Source organism: Cebus imitator, unplaced genomic scaffold, assembly GCF_001604975.1.
Source record: "Cebus imitator isolate Cc_AM_T3 unplaced genomic scaffold, Cebus_imitator-1.0 Scaffold118, whole genome shotgun sequence".
Taxonomy (NCBI): domain Eukaryota; kingdom Metazoa; phylum Chordata; class Mammalia; order Primates; family Cebidae; genus Cebus; species Cebus imitator.
Genome location: NW_016107433.1, coordinates 2,594,467 through 2,608,709, shown reverse-complemented (window position 1 = coordinate 2,608,709; position 14,243 = coordinate 2,594,467). Strand labels below are relative to the sequence as shown.

Genomic DNA, 14,243 nt, shown 5'->3' with positions numbered 1-14,243 from the left:
AAAAAAAAAAAAAAAAAAATCCTTATTAAAATGTAAAGCATTATTATACTATTTATTGGAAGATGCAAGCAAACAGCATTATTTGTTGTCCAGTTAGTTACCACAGTGTGCTAACCTAGCCAGGAAAACTGATTGGATCCTCAAATAGTCAGCTGAGAAGAGCAAAACACTGTTCCATAGCCACAGGCTATACCTCACTCCTTACGAAAAAAACACGACCAGGCATGGTGGCTCACACCTGTAATCCCAGCACTTTGGGAGGCTGAGTTGGGTAGATCACCTGAGGTTGGGAGTTCAAGACCAGCCTAACCAACATGGAGAAACCCCATCTCCACTAAAAATACAAAATTAGCGGGGTGTGGTGGTAGGCACCTATAATCCCAGCTACTTGGGAGGCTGAAGCAGAAGAATTTCTTGAACCTGGGAGATGGAGGTTGTAGCAAGCTGAGATTGCGCCACTGCACGCCAGTCTGTGTGGCAGAGCAAGACTCCATCTTAAAAAAAAAAAGAGAGACAGATTAGGCCAGGTGCAGTGGTTCACACCTGTAATCCCAGCACTTTGGGAGGCTGAGGCAGGCAGATCACGAGTTCAAGACCAGTCTGGCCAACATGTGAAACCCCATCTCTACTAAAAATACAAAAATTAGCCAGGCATGGTGACGCATGCCCAGCTACTCGGGAGGCTGAGGCAAGAGAATTGCTTGAACCCAGGAGGTGGAGGTTGCAGTCAGCAGAGATCATGCCACTGCACTCCATCCTGGGCAACAGAGCAAGACTCCATCTCAAAAAAAAAAACAAAAAAAAACGAGAGAGAGAGAGATATTAATTAACATACATGCAGTTTCAAAGAAAATGTAACTTGTTTTCCCTGGGAGATTCTCAACATGTCAAATACATAATGAAGAAAGTGGCAATGTGGGAATCCAAAGAAGCTTCTTCAATTTAGCAGCCTAATAATGTCTGCAGTATTTGTTGCATGTCCCCTAACATATACAAAAAGAACCACATTATATGTAACACTCAAATCAAACCATTCTAGATACAAAAATTATTTTCAGCCAGGCACAGTGGCTCATTTCTGTAATCCCAGCACTTTGGGAGGCTGAGGCGGGTGGATCATGAGGTCAGGAATTTGAGACCAACCTGGCCAACATAGTGAAATCTCGTCTTTATACAAAATACAAAAATTACCCAGGCATGGTGCCATGCACCTGTAGTCCCAGTGACTTGGGGAAGCTGAAGTAGGAGAGTAACCTGAGCTTGGGAAGGTTGAGGCAGCAGTGAACCACAATGACGCTGCTACACTCCAGCCTGGGAGACAGAGTGAGAAACTGTCTCGATCAATCAATAATTATCTTCAATTCTGAAGTTTAATTTCATGCCAGTCTACTTTCTCCACCAAATTAACCACTTCCTTCCAGCAGATTCAATAAAAATACTTCCTGCCTCAGCCTCCCAAGTAGCTGAGATTACAAGCATCCGCCACCATGCCCAGCTAATTTTTTGTATCTTTAGTAGCGACTGGGTTTCATCACCATGTTGGCCAGGCTGGTCTTGAACTTATGATCTCGTGATTCGCCCACCTCGGCCTCCCAAAGTGCTGCGATTACAGGTGTGAGCCACCGCGCCCAGCCTGGAACACTTTTCAATGTGTTCAATTTATGTTCATGTGGTCAATTTCATAGATTTAAAAATATAAGTTCTAGGAATTCTCTGGACAGACAATATTTCTAGAATAAAGGACACAGTACATTCAACATACAATATCTGATATGTGAGTAGAGTTATCCCTTTATGCTTACAATCTGCATTATTTATTTATTTAGTTAGTTAGTTAGTTAGTTTATTTAGAGAAAGGGCCTTGCTCTGTCACCCAAGCTGGAGTGCAGTGGAGTGATCATGAGTTACTGTTGCCTCAAGGCTCAAGTGATCCTCTAGCCTCAGCCTCTTGACTAGCTGAGACCACAGGCACGCCGCACCACATCTAGCTAATCTTTTAATTTTGTAGAGATAGGGTCTCACCATGTTGCCCAGGCTGGTCTTGAACCTTTGAGCTCCAGCAATCCTCTTGCCTGGGCCTCCTAAGTCCTGGAACTACAGCATAAACCATAGCACCTGGCCTACAATCTGCATTATTAATATAAATGTCATTTAATCTGCACATGTCTTAATATCAATGCTAAATTCAGCTAGCCAAAACTATAAACACACACTTAATGGCAAGTTTTAAGGTTCTGAGTAATAAGTAAGGAAGAGGAAAAACCAGAAATAAGAAACGAAATGCAAAATTTAAGAACTGGCCAAGCGGTGAACAAAGCCATGATTGCACTGAAATAAAATAATATTGGTGAGACACCATGGCTCATGCCTGCAATCGCAGCACTTTGGGAGGCCAAGGCGGGTGGATCATGAGGTCAGGAGTTCGAGACCAGCCTGGCCAACATAGTGAAACTCTGTCTCTACTAAAAAGACAAAAAATTAGCTGGGTGGGGTGGCACATGCCTGTAATCCCAGCTACTCGGGAGGCTGAGGCAGGAGAATTGCTTAAACCTGGGAGGTAGAGGCCGGGCGCGGTGGCTCAAGCCTGTAATCCCAGCACTTTGGGAGGCCGAGGCGGGTGGATCACGAGGTCAAGAGATCGAGACCATCCTGGTCAACACGGTGAAACCCCGTCTCTACTAAAAATACAAAAAATTAGCTGGGCATGGTGGTGCGTGCCTGTAATCCCAGCTACTCAGGAGGCTGAGGCAGGAGAATTGCCTGAACCCAGGAGGCGGAGGTTGCGGTGAGCCAAGATCGCGCCATTGCACTCCAGCCTGGGTAACATGAGTGAAACTCCGTCTAAAAAAAAAAAAAAAAAAAAACCTGGGAGGTAGAGACTGCAGTGAGCCCAGATTGCACCACTGCACTTTAGCTGAGTGAGCAACAGAGCAAGATTCCATCTCTTATTTATTTATTTATTTATTTGCAGCATTTTACTCTGTTCACCCAGGCTGGAGTGCAGTGGTGCAATCATGGCTCCCTGCAGCCTCAAATACTGGGCTCATGTGATCCTCCCACCTCAGCCTTTCAAGTAGCAAGGACTACAAGTACGCCATTACACCCAGCTAGTTGTATTTTTTTCAATTTTTTGTATAGACGAGGTCTCATTATGTTCCCAGGCTTGTCTCTCTTAAGCTAAAGTGATCCTCCCACTTTGACCTCCCAAAGTGCTGGATAACAGGCATGAGCCACCACACTGGCCTTTTTTTTTTTTAAGCTAGTTAAGTGAAACAGTGAAAGTGAAGAAGAAACAAAGAACCTATAACTAGTTGTGATCAATTAGTTGTAAATACCACTGCACCTGGAGCAGTACAAACTCATTCTTAACCTATTCACCTAAAATAATTCTTATTGTGTATTACTTTTCAGGTAAAATGGAGCCCTGGATTTTATTTTAATTACTTGCTATCCTAGCTATTTTGACAGTGTCTTTGTTAACTCGTGGCATATCTTCATGACCTGGTCCTACCTTCCTCATTCAGACTTGCGCTGTTCATTGCCGTCTTCCCAGTCCCTGAAAAGGTACCCAACATGTGAATTGTAAAATAAATTAAAACTCTGAGGGAGGTGTTATTACCATCCTGGCTTTACAGATGAGGAAACTAGGGTTTAGCAAGATTAAGTAATTTGCCTAGGGGTTACAAACCACTAGCCAGAAACAAACCCACATCTGACCACAAAGTCCTTGCTTCTACTCTACCCTTACTGACCAGGATAACTTTTTATTTTTCTTTTTTTGAGATGGAGTTCCTCTCCTGTTGCCTAGGCTGGAGTGCAACAGTGCAATGGCGTGATCTCAGCACACCGCAACCTCTGCCTCCCAGGTTCAAGTGATTCTCCTGCTTCAGCCTCCCAAAGGTGGGATTACAGGCACTTGCCACCACGCCTGGCTAATTTTTTGTATTTTTAGTAGAGAGAGGGTTTCTCCATGTTGGTCAGGCTGGTCTCAAACTCCTGACCTCAGGTGATCTGCCCACCTCGGACTCCCAATGTGCTGGAATTACAGGTGTGAGCCACCATTCCCAGCCAGAGTAACTTTTTAATGTTTTGCACTTCTGTATCTTTACAGGTGGCAGCTATCTCTCCTTAAGGGAAAGCTCAATTTAAGCTTCATCAACCTGAGCATCTTCAACCTCTGATTCCCATGATGGACTTATATAGAAACTATCTCCTTTGGGTTGTGCCCTCTCCAAATTCTATTAAAAGAACACTTTTAGCCCTTTGCTCACTTACTTACTTCTCCTTTTCCCCCATCTCAACTCTAAACTTCCTGAGGGCAGGAATCAGGTGTCTTCAAGTGCCTCTGGCACAAGGTAAGAGTTAAGTAAATATCTGATGAATGAGGGAATAATTCCTGCAAATCCCTGAGATAAAAAGGAAACTTTTAGCTCAATTCCCTAACCACAGGCAACCAAAGACTATAGCTTTCCCTGGTGTGGGGTTGGCAAGAGCATGCCTGAAATTCCCTGCCCACACCACAAAAAAGCATCGTTGTGCAATGATATGGCAGTTTTTCAAGTTTTTAGACATCTAATGGAAGGACAACCCAGTACAGCTTGAAAACTTTAAAGACTAAACTTAAAATCTATTGCTTAAAAGTAGTCTACCCGGATGGGACACCAGCTCTCAATTTTGAATAATGTTTGACTGGTTCAATTAAATCATTGTTTTCAGTGGTTTTTACATATTTTGAGTAATTTTATTTTTACAACCAGTGGCTTGAAAATGCAACGTCATAAATTTACTTTATTGACTTCCTCACAACTTATCAGGACAAAAACTGCTTGTCTTATACAAAGTAGGAAAATAAAGTAGAACCTGTGTTTGGTAAAAAGGCATTCAATAAATGTTATTATGCTGCCATCTTTCTAAAAGCATACATGGCCTATTTAGTGTAACAAATACTGGGAAGCATTTACTACAAGGTTTTCATTTTACTGGTCTGAATACTAGGTTCAAACTATACCTACACAAAAAGTGGGTTTTCTGTTTGTTTCTGAGATGTAGTCTTGCTCTGTCACCCAGGCTGGAGTACAGTGGTGCTATCTCAGATCACTGCAACCTCCGCCTTATGGGTTCAAACAATTCTCCTGTCTCGGCCTCCCTAGTAGCTGGGATTACAGACGTGCACCACCACCCACAGCTAATTTTTGTATTTTTAGTAGAGACGAGGTTTCGCTGTGTTCTCCTAACCTCAGGTGATCCACCTGCCTCGGCCTCCCTAAGTGCTGGAATTATAGGCATGAGCCACCTCACCTGGCCAAAAAGTGTTGTTTTCTAAAAATATGGTGTAAAGGGTTCAACAGAGGACTACATAACTAGTACTAAATTCAATATTCTGGATATAAGAATTTATAACGAAATGCTTAGCTAGACCAATGTCAAGATACACATTTAAAGTAACAATTTTTTTAGACACACCCAAACCACAATCTATAATTTTACTCCTTCTATTAACACTAAATTTCCGAGCAGTGTCTAGCCCCACCTAGACATCCAATATAAACAAGGTTTATAAATAGGATATTATAAAGGCAGGACACGAATTTCACAACTGGTGTACATAAAATCATTTCTGATAAACCAGTATTTTTCCAAATATTCACAAGCTGATTTATAAGAAACTGAAAATTATTGTGCCAAGTTGGAGTTCTGGCCTCTCGGTTTGATGATTGGTCCTTCCTCACCAGCAGTCCCTAGCCCTTCCCTTCTGTTCTTCCTCTGCCAGGAATACTCTCCTGACTCATCCCTGCCTGCCTATGTCCATCACTTCCTTGGAGACCTGGCTCAAGATTCAGTTCAGGGAAAAAGTCCTACCTGCCTAATTCCATCTCCACTAACTACTTTCTTACTTTGCATTCCTTTGGGACTTAAATATAGTTTGCACGACATAATCACCAACTTCATCCCCTTCCTTCCTATAAGTTGTTTTGCATTTTTCTATCATTTCTCCAACAAGAGACCAAGAAGGGACAGCATCTTCTTTCATATTCTTTTCAATACAGCTAGCAATAATCACCAGTGAAAGAAAGCTGACCTCTCAAAAATTTCTAAAGAAAGCAACTGACTTTTCGTTTACAATTTACTCTATCACCTCCAACATGCATGAGTCCTTAAAGGCGAGGAATTTTATTTTTGCCTTACTTCAAATTCATCATAAAAGATCCAACTTACAAATCACATATATAACTTAATGTAAAGAATAATCCTGGTTATTGAAACTTATCTTGTGATTTACCATTTCAAGTTTCTTACAAAAACCCTAATAGTCTTGAAGCAGCAAGCCTGTGAGTGGTAGGAAGCTGGCAGCAGACTCTTGCAAAAGGGGCAAAACTCTAGTTGGCAGTAAATGTTCAAACACGTGATCCTCCACTGTTAAACAAGGTTCATTAACCACACAGACTTGCTGTTTCAGCTTTCTGGCTTCAATGAAGTGCTATGATCTCCTTTGGTTATCGCTGAGAGCCAATGATGGGTTAAATTCCCATAAATTAACCAGCGCTTTGGTGGTTTGCCCAAGTATACCGCTGGCATCGGTGTTGGACTTTTTTTTTTAATAGACCTGCCAGCCCGTAGGAGCCAGAGGTGAGTGAGTTAAGCGCCAACCCGGCACTTCTCAGCGGGCAAACGGAGACAGACCCACTCGAGCTGTTCGCTCTCCCTCTAGTTCTTAGTGTCAGCTTATCCCGCCGAGGGGGAGCTTCATAGGCAGCTGCTTTTTGCCCAATCTCAGCCGAGTCTCCCTTAGGGGCTGCAAGCCACACTTCGGCGGCTGCCCAACTTTTTCTGCAAGAAGCATCCGTTTTTCCACACTCAAAGCTCCAGAAACCCCGGTTTGGGAGGAGACGGGGAGAGAACCGGCTCACCCGCCGGCAGGGCAGGAACAAAGTGAGCTCCCGCGAGCCCAGGCCGCCGCGGCCCGCCCACCCTCCCGCCCGGCCGGCCGGCCCCACTCACCCTCCAGCAGCACCTCCTTGCCCGCGCGCTTCAGCGCCTGCACGGCCTGGTCGTGGGTGGCCTGGCGCAGGTCGGTGCCGTTCACCGACAGGATGGCGTCGCCCAGCCGCAGCGCCCGGCTCTGGTCGGCGGCCAGACCCGGGAAGATCTTGGAGATGAGGATCGGCATCCGGTTCTCGCGGCCGCCCTTGATGCTGATGCCCAGGCCGCCCGCCTCTTGCTTCACCACCCGCACACGGCGCACGGGCGGCGACGCGCCCGCCTCACCCGCGGGGCCCCGAGGCGGCGCCGGTGGGCTCGGGGGCCCCAGGCCGCGGCTCGGGCTCCCGGGCAGCGAGTCGACGGCGCCGCCGCCGTTCGGGAGGCCGTTGAAGGCGGCCGCCGCGGGTCCCAGAGCGGGTTCCAGCTCGGCCGCGGCGCCGTCGCCAGTCAGGCTCAGGCTCTCCCCGCTCAGCTCCGCCACCACTCGGACCCAGCGCTCCCTCAGGAGTAGCTCCACCAGCCCAGCTTTGGTGGCCCGCGTCCACACCGCCATGGCCGGCCCCGCTCCAGCCGCCGCAGTCGCCACAGCTACCCTCATTCCAGTCAGGCGGCTTCGGCGCTTCCCTCTTCCCGCCCGGAGGGGCGGGCCCGGCCCCTCCCCGGCGCGATTTATTATTCATGCGGCCACGCCCACCTCCCGAGGGGCGGGGCGGGCACAGCCGCTTCCGGGAGGTGCAGAAGTTGTCCGATCCCTCGCCTCTCGCCGGACGTGGGCAGCCCGAGTGCGGTGGGACTGCATTTCTCATCCTCCTTCCATTGGCTCCCCACGGACCCCCAGAAGCTATTGACCTCTACCGTGCAATTCACGGGAGCTGCCTGGGCACGAAAAGCAAAATCAGCTTGGAGAAGCACTTTGCAAGCCTGCAAGACCCGGTGGCACGTTCATTCTTGCACTGATTGGTTCGCACCCTGTGTATTGAGCGCTCAGCCAGGGACTCCGGCTTCTTTTGAGGCCCTGTAGATAAGCACAGTAGTACCAGCAACAGCTGAGAGTTTGCGGTCTAGTGGGGAAGGAAAATGCAGAACCAACCAACTAGGTGTGATACTGCGTGGTTAAATGACATACAGAAAACGTCCCCAGAACAGTATAAAAGGAACATTTTATTAGGCCTGGGGTTAGCTTCACAGAGGTGACAGTGGAGGGTGAATAGATCAAGCAGAGAGAACAGCGCAAGCAAAGGTCCAGCAGCATGATCCAAGCCTTTGTCAATGTTTTGTAATCTACTTTAATTGCCTGTAATTCCAGAGGGAACCATGTCTTCTTAAACCCTGAAGCCACAATTGGCAGGCCTCAAGGATATTTGCAGAATAATGGTGTCTTAGGATATTTGCAGAATGATGGTGTCTTAGGATATTTGCAGATTGATTCAGAGAAACAAATCAATAGGATATATAAAGATGTATAAATTTATTATTATTATAAGGGACTGGTCACGAGATTATGGATGCTGAGAAGTCCCATGATCTGCCATCTGCAAATTGGAGGCCCAGGAAAGTTGGCAGTGTACTTCCAAGCCCAAAGGTCTGAGGCCCAGGGGAACCAGTGGTATAAACCTGAGACTGAAAGTCCGGACCCTGCACAGTGGCTCACGCCTGTCATCCCAGCACTTTGGGAGGCCAAGGCGGTGGATTGCCTGAGGTCGAGAGTTCTATATCAGCCCGGACAACATGGTGAAACCTGGTCTCTATTAAAGATACAAAAAATTAGCCAGGCGTGGCAGGCACCTATAATCCTAACTACTCAGGAGGCTGAGGCAGAATAATTGCTTGAACCCGGGAGGTGGAGGTTGCAGTGAGCCAAGATTGCACCACTGCACTCCAGCCTGGGCAACAAGAATGAAAATCCGCCTCAAAAAAAAAAAAAGACAGGGAAGAAAGTCTGAGAAGGGGGCCAATGGAGGTGGCTCATGCCTGTAATCCCAGCACTTTGGGAGGCTGAGGCAGTTGGATCACTTGAGGTCAGGAGTTTGAGAGCAGCCTGGCCAATGTGGTGAAAACTCCATCTCTACTAAAAATACAAACATTAGCTGGGTGTGGTGGCAGGCCCTTGTAATTTCAGCTCCTAGGGAGGCTGAGGCAGGAGAATTGCTTGAACCCAGGAGATGGAGGTTGCAGTGAGCCAAGATCACGCCAGTGTACTCCAGCCTGGGTGAAAAAGCGAGACCCTGTCTCAAAACACAAAGTTTGAGTGCATGATAGAATATGTTAGGAAGAAAGGGAAAAAAGCAAGTTTGAGAAGAGGGTGAGGGTGGGAGTGGGGGGGAACATGTAAGTCCGCATCCCAGTGCCAAGGCCCAAGAGCCAGGTGCACCAAAGTCTGACCCAGGAGAAGATGGATGTCCCAGCTCAGGCAGAGGGTGAATTCCTCCTTCCTCTGCCCTTTTGTTCTATTCAAGTCTTCAACTGATTGGATGCTGCCTGCCCACATTGGTGAGGGTGATCTTTAGAGTCTACCATGGAAAGGCTAATCTCTTCCTGAAACACCCACACAGATATACCCAGAGGTTATGTTTTACTAGTTACCTGGGCATCCCTTAGCCCAGTCAAGGTGACACAAAATCAGCCATCACAGATGGTTACTGAGGAAGATGCCAGAATTCCAATATGAACAGAGCATAGGGTCAGTGGAAATCGGAGGATATGAGTATGAAAAGTGAAAACATCAAAGAGTTTGGACTTGACTTTGTAGATCTGACTTTCTTAGCCTGCAGGCCATGGCCTTTTGTTGGGGCAAGTGTACATGCGCATTCCCAAAAACTGTATGCAAAATTTGGTCTCTAAGGTATTTTTTTGAAGCCTGTGATTCAACCAATTGGCAGGAAGGTGCCATGACCAAAGGCCATAAGCCACTGCTGTGCACACTGCAGAGCCTGGAGTGGCTGTAATCCAGATATGAGTGATGCAATCCACCCAGCTCTTCCAGCTTCATGGACTAGAAGAACTGAGAAAACTGAGGGCCAGAGAGCCAAAGACCAGAGACCACAGCCCAAAGTCCACAGGAAAGAGGCAGAGACAACTTAGGACTCCCAGCCTCCAGATCCAGGGCTATTTTCACTATACAGTACCCCTCAAACTTCAAAAATAAGGTCCAAGTTGGGCACAGTGGCTCACGCCTATAATCTCAATACTTTGGGAGGCTATGGCTGGCAGATCGTTTGAGGTCAGGAGTCTGAGACCAGCCTGACCAACATGGTGAAACCCCGCGTCTACTAAAATTACAAAAAAAAAAAAAAAAAAAAAATTAGCCAGGTGTGGTGGTGCATGCTTGTAATTTCAGCTACTCGGGAGGCTGAGGCATCACTTGAACCTAGGAGGCGGAGGTTGTGGTGAACCAGGATCACACCACTGCACTCCAGCCTGGGTGACAGAGTAAGACTTTGTCTCAACAAAATAAAAATAATTAAAAAATAAACTAAGAGTCCAGAAAGCACACCATTAAGAAAGCAAGCTCTCAGCAAAATCATGAGGTCAAAGTGTCCTCTAACTTTTCTTCCACAGTAGTAGCAAAAAATTCCCATGTTTTCATGTGGGCAGGGACAGGGGCAAGCAGAGGGAATGTGTACCAATTCCTATAAAAGGGGCTGTAAACTTGCTTGCTCATGAAGTGCACATTAAGGCTCGTAAACTGTGCCCACGCACCACTCGATGAATGCACGATCATGTGCAGGCAGAAACTTCTGAAGAGCCTCCTGTAACAGAAGTTAAAATAATAAATATAGAGGCTGGGAAGTGTCCAGAGCCCAGACGAAGAAAGAATTCAAAATGAGAAAAGTATCTTACAAAAAATAAAATAAAATCATTACAGCAGAATCCTTTTTGCAATTAGTGGAGTCGGATTTTCCAAGCTGCAAATGTCAGCAAAAGCTCAACCCTCCAGCCCTCTCCTAAATCAACTGCAGAGGCCAGCTTGCTGTTCGGCAGGTCCCAATGTGTCCAAGTGCACCTGCGGTCACAGACATTTCTGGCTTTGCTCCAGCTTAAGTGTGAGCCCCCAGAGGCCTGAGTTATGTGAAATTTCTGCTTATTAGAGAGTATTTGGCAGCTGATTCCTTAGAGTATCAGCACTATTTTTAACACTTTTGCATTTGTAATCACCCAGGGGTTGGGCACTTGGGGACACCTTAATTAGCAAAAGGGAAGTGCTGGGAATTCTCTCCAAGAGTATCAAGACCTTTCCATCAATAGAGTTGGAGTAAGTCACAGATCTGCTAGCTAATAGTGAGGGCACTTACAAAAGACAGCAGGTTATATAACAAAATATTTAACCCTGGAAGTAGATAATGGAGATAGATTAGTGTTGGAATTACTTGGGAGTTTTTCCTTTAAATATATATGTGTGTGTGTGTATATATATATATATACACACACATATATATATATATACACACACACACACACACATATATATATATATATATATATATATTTTTTTTTTTTTTTTTTTTTTTTTTTTTTTTTTTTTTTTTTTTTTTTTTTTTTTGAAATGGAGTCTCACTCTTTTGCCCAGGCTGGAGTGTGGTGGCATGATCTTGGCTCACTGCAACTTCTGTTCAAGCAATTCTCCTGCTTCAGCCTCCCAAGTAGCTAGGATTATAGGCGGCTGCCACCACGCCCAGCTAATTTTTGTATTTTTAGTAGAGACAGGGTTAAGCCATGTTGGCTAGGCTGGTCTCGAACTCCTGACCTCAGGTGATCCACCCTTCTTGGCCTCCCAAAGTGCTAGGATTACAGGCATGAACCACCGCACCTAGCTAAAGATTATTTTTACATATTTCCATAAAAAAATCCCCCAACTATCAAGCTGTATCTGCAAGGCCTTCCATCAGAACCAAAATGCACCTTTCAACCTTCCCTTTCATTACTACTTTTAGATAAACCAAAAGTGTTCGGTCAGTATTTTCCAATGATGCCTTGCACATTGTCTGTCTAAGTCCTTCTTTCCAGACACCTCCTGCCCCCTTTGGCCAAATTCCCTAATTACCTAGCAAGATTTCATTTCAGCTTTCCCTGACTACTCAGTTCATTGGGAATCTTCCTCTGAACAATTTATTTCTGTTCCTGACTGGTTTGCCCAAATAGATTATGAACTACAGGAGGGCAGGGACCACCCATCAACTTATATTTGTTCCCCACTATTCCAAAAATATTGCCTTGCAGAGAAGGAACTCATTAAACATGATTGATTGAAATTCAGTGCCTTCTGTGCTGTAGCCTTTTCAAATAATTTCTCTGAAGGTTACTGGTTTCTTGCAGAGTGAAAATTACCATCTAGGAAATCTCAGGGAGTCAGTGGAAATCTACTTACTGTGGATAATGAAATCTGGAAATAAAAACAGTACACATCTGTTTCTACAGTTTCTTAAAGAGAGCGAGACCAGCTAATTCTTTGAAGAATCATGTTACTTATCTACCTCTAAAAAAAGGAAATGGCAGCCAGGCATAGTGGCAAATTACCTGTAATCCCAGCACTTTGGGAGGCTGAGGCGGGCAGATCACCTGAGGCCAGGAGTTTGAGACCAGCTTGGCCAAGATAGTGAAATCCTGTCTCTACTAGAAATACAAAAATTAGCCTGATGTGGTGGTGCATACCTGTAATCCTAGCTACTCAGGAGGTTGAGGGATGAGAATCACTTGAACCTGGGAGGCAGAGGTTGTAGTAAGCCAAGATCACGCCATTGTACTCCAGTCTGGGCAACAGAGTGAGACTCTGCCTCAAAAAATAAATTAAAAACAAGCACCCACTGCTGTTATTATTACCAGTTGACTTTCAGCAGCACCAACAATAAAAACCTTTGACAGAAACTCTTGGCTGGACACAGTGGCTCGATCCTATAATCCCGGCACTTTGGGAGGCTGAGGCAGGAGGATCACTTGAGCCCAGCCTGGGCAATATGATGAAACTCCATCTCTACACAAAATAAAAAAATTAACTGGTTGTGGTAATGGGCACCTGTAGTCCCAGCTACTAGGGAGGCTGAGGTGGGAGGATCACTTGAGCCCAGGTCAAGGCTGCAGTGAGCTGTGATCAGGCCACTGCACTCCAGCCTGGGTGACACAGTAAGACCCTGTCTCGAAGGAAGGAAGGAAGGAAGGAGGAAAGAGAGCGGGAAGAGCCAGATGGGGAGGAAAGGAAGGAAGGAAGGAAGTGGGGGAGGGAGGGAGGGAGGGAGGGAAGAAAGAAGGAAGGAAACAAAGAGAGAGAGAAACTCTCCAGCTGCGAGTCTATACTTTATCTAGGAATGAGTCTGCCATAATACCATTTGATTCCATGCTTAAAGGGCAAATGGCCAAATTAATTTCAGTGACAAACAGATCTTGTATAAAGCTACATTTTGGCTGAAAGGGAGTATAGATTGCCAAGAGTCCATCAAAGGAAAAGAATTAGTGGATCTGGGGCTGGTTCCAAGGTTTGAGTGTTGTGTAATTTTATAAGGAAGGAGGGCCTCAGGCAGAATTGCAGCCCTTAGCAAGCCTGAAGGTCACTGCCACAAAGGAGGCCTGATGCCAGAGGAACAAAAGCAGGAGCCACTCAATTACTACTAAAGAAACCAAGGAGAGAAATAAGCTCATAAAATAACCGATCCAACATGCAGCTTTGAAAAATTATCCAGGCATAACTCTTCCCCTTAGAAGACGGTGTGATCAGTTATCCCTTTCAATGAATAGTACTACTTTACCTTCCAGTAGAAATATCCTGCAATATATCTTCTCTCCAGCACAGACATGCCGCAAAAGAGAGAAAGGTGCATATGTCCTTTAGCTGATGCAGGCACATTTTTAATTGATCCCACCAAGATAAATCACTAACCATCTGAAACTCGCAAAAATGGGTTAATGATCTCATACAGCATAACTATGAAAACCTACATCTGCTAACCACATTCCTAACAGGAAGCAGCTGGTGACAGTTTGTAGCGCAGTGACTTTTTAAAGGAAAATATTAGCAAGGACATACTAAACAGAAGTTTAGTTTCATTGAATCCACTTAGTTACAGAAAATCACCAGCAACTTTTTTTATTGACAATAATGGAAATTACATAATTTGTCATAAAATTCAAATAATAGCTAAAAATAAAAGTCGGGCCGGGCGCGGTGGCTCAAGCCTGTAATCCCAGCACTTTGGGAGGCCGAGGCGGGTGGATCACGAGGTCAAGAGATCGAGACCATCCTGGTCAACATGGTGAAACCCCGTCTCTACTAA

At 45.6% G+C, this 14,243-nt stretch overlaps 1 protein-coding gene across 1 annotated transcript in view; it reads right to left on the bottom strand.

Moving 5' to 3' along the window:
• Nucleotides 1-7,632, bottom strand: part of LOC108311765 (beta-2-syntrophin-like) — a 55,338-nt gene extending 47,706 nt beyond the window's left edge. Inside the window, exon 1 of the mRNA XM_037742340.1 lies at nt 7,000-7,632. Within this exon, the coding sequence (XP_037598268.1) occupies nt 7,000-7,579 (580 nt within the window). The 5' untranslated portion in view covers nt 7,580-7,632. The remainder of the gene's footprint in view (nt 1-6,999) is intronic.
• Between the last annotated feature and the right edge of the window lie 6,611 nt (nt 7,633-14,243).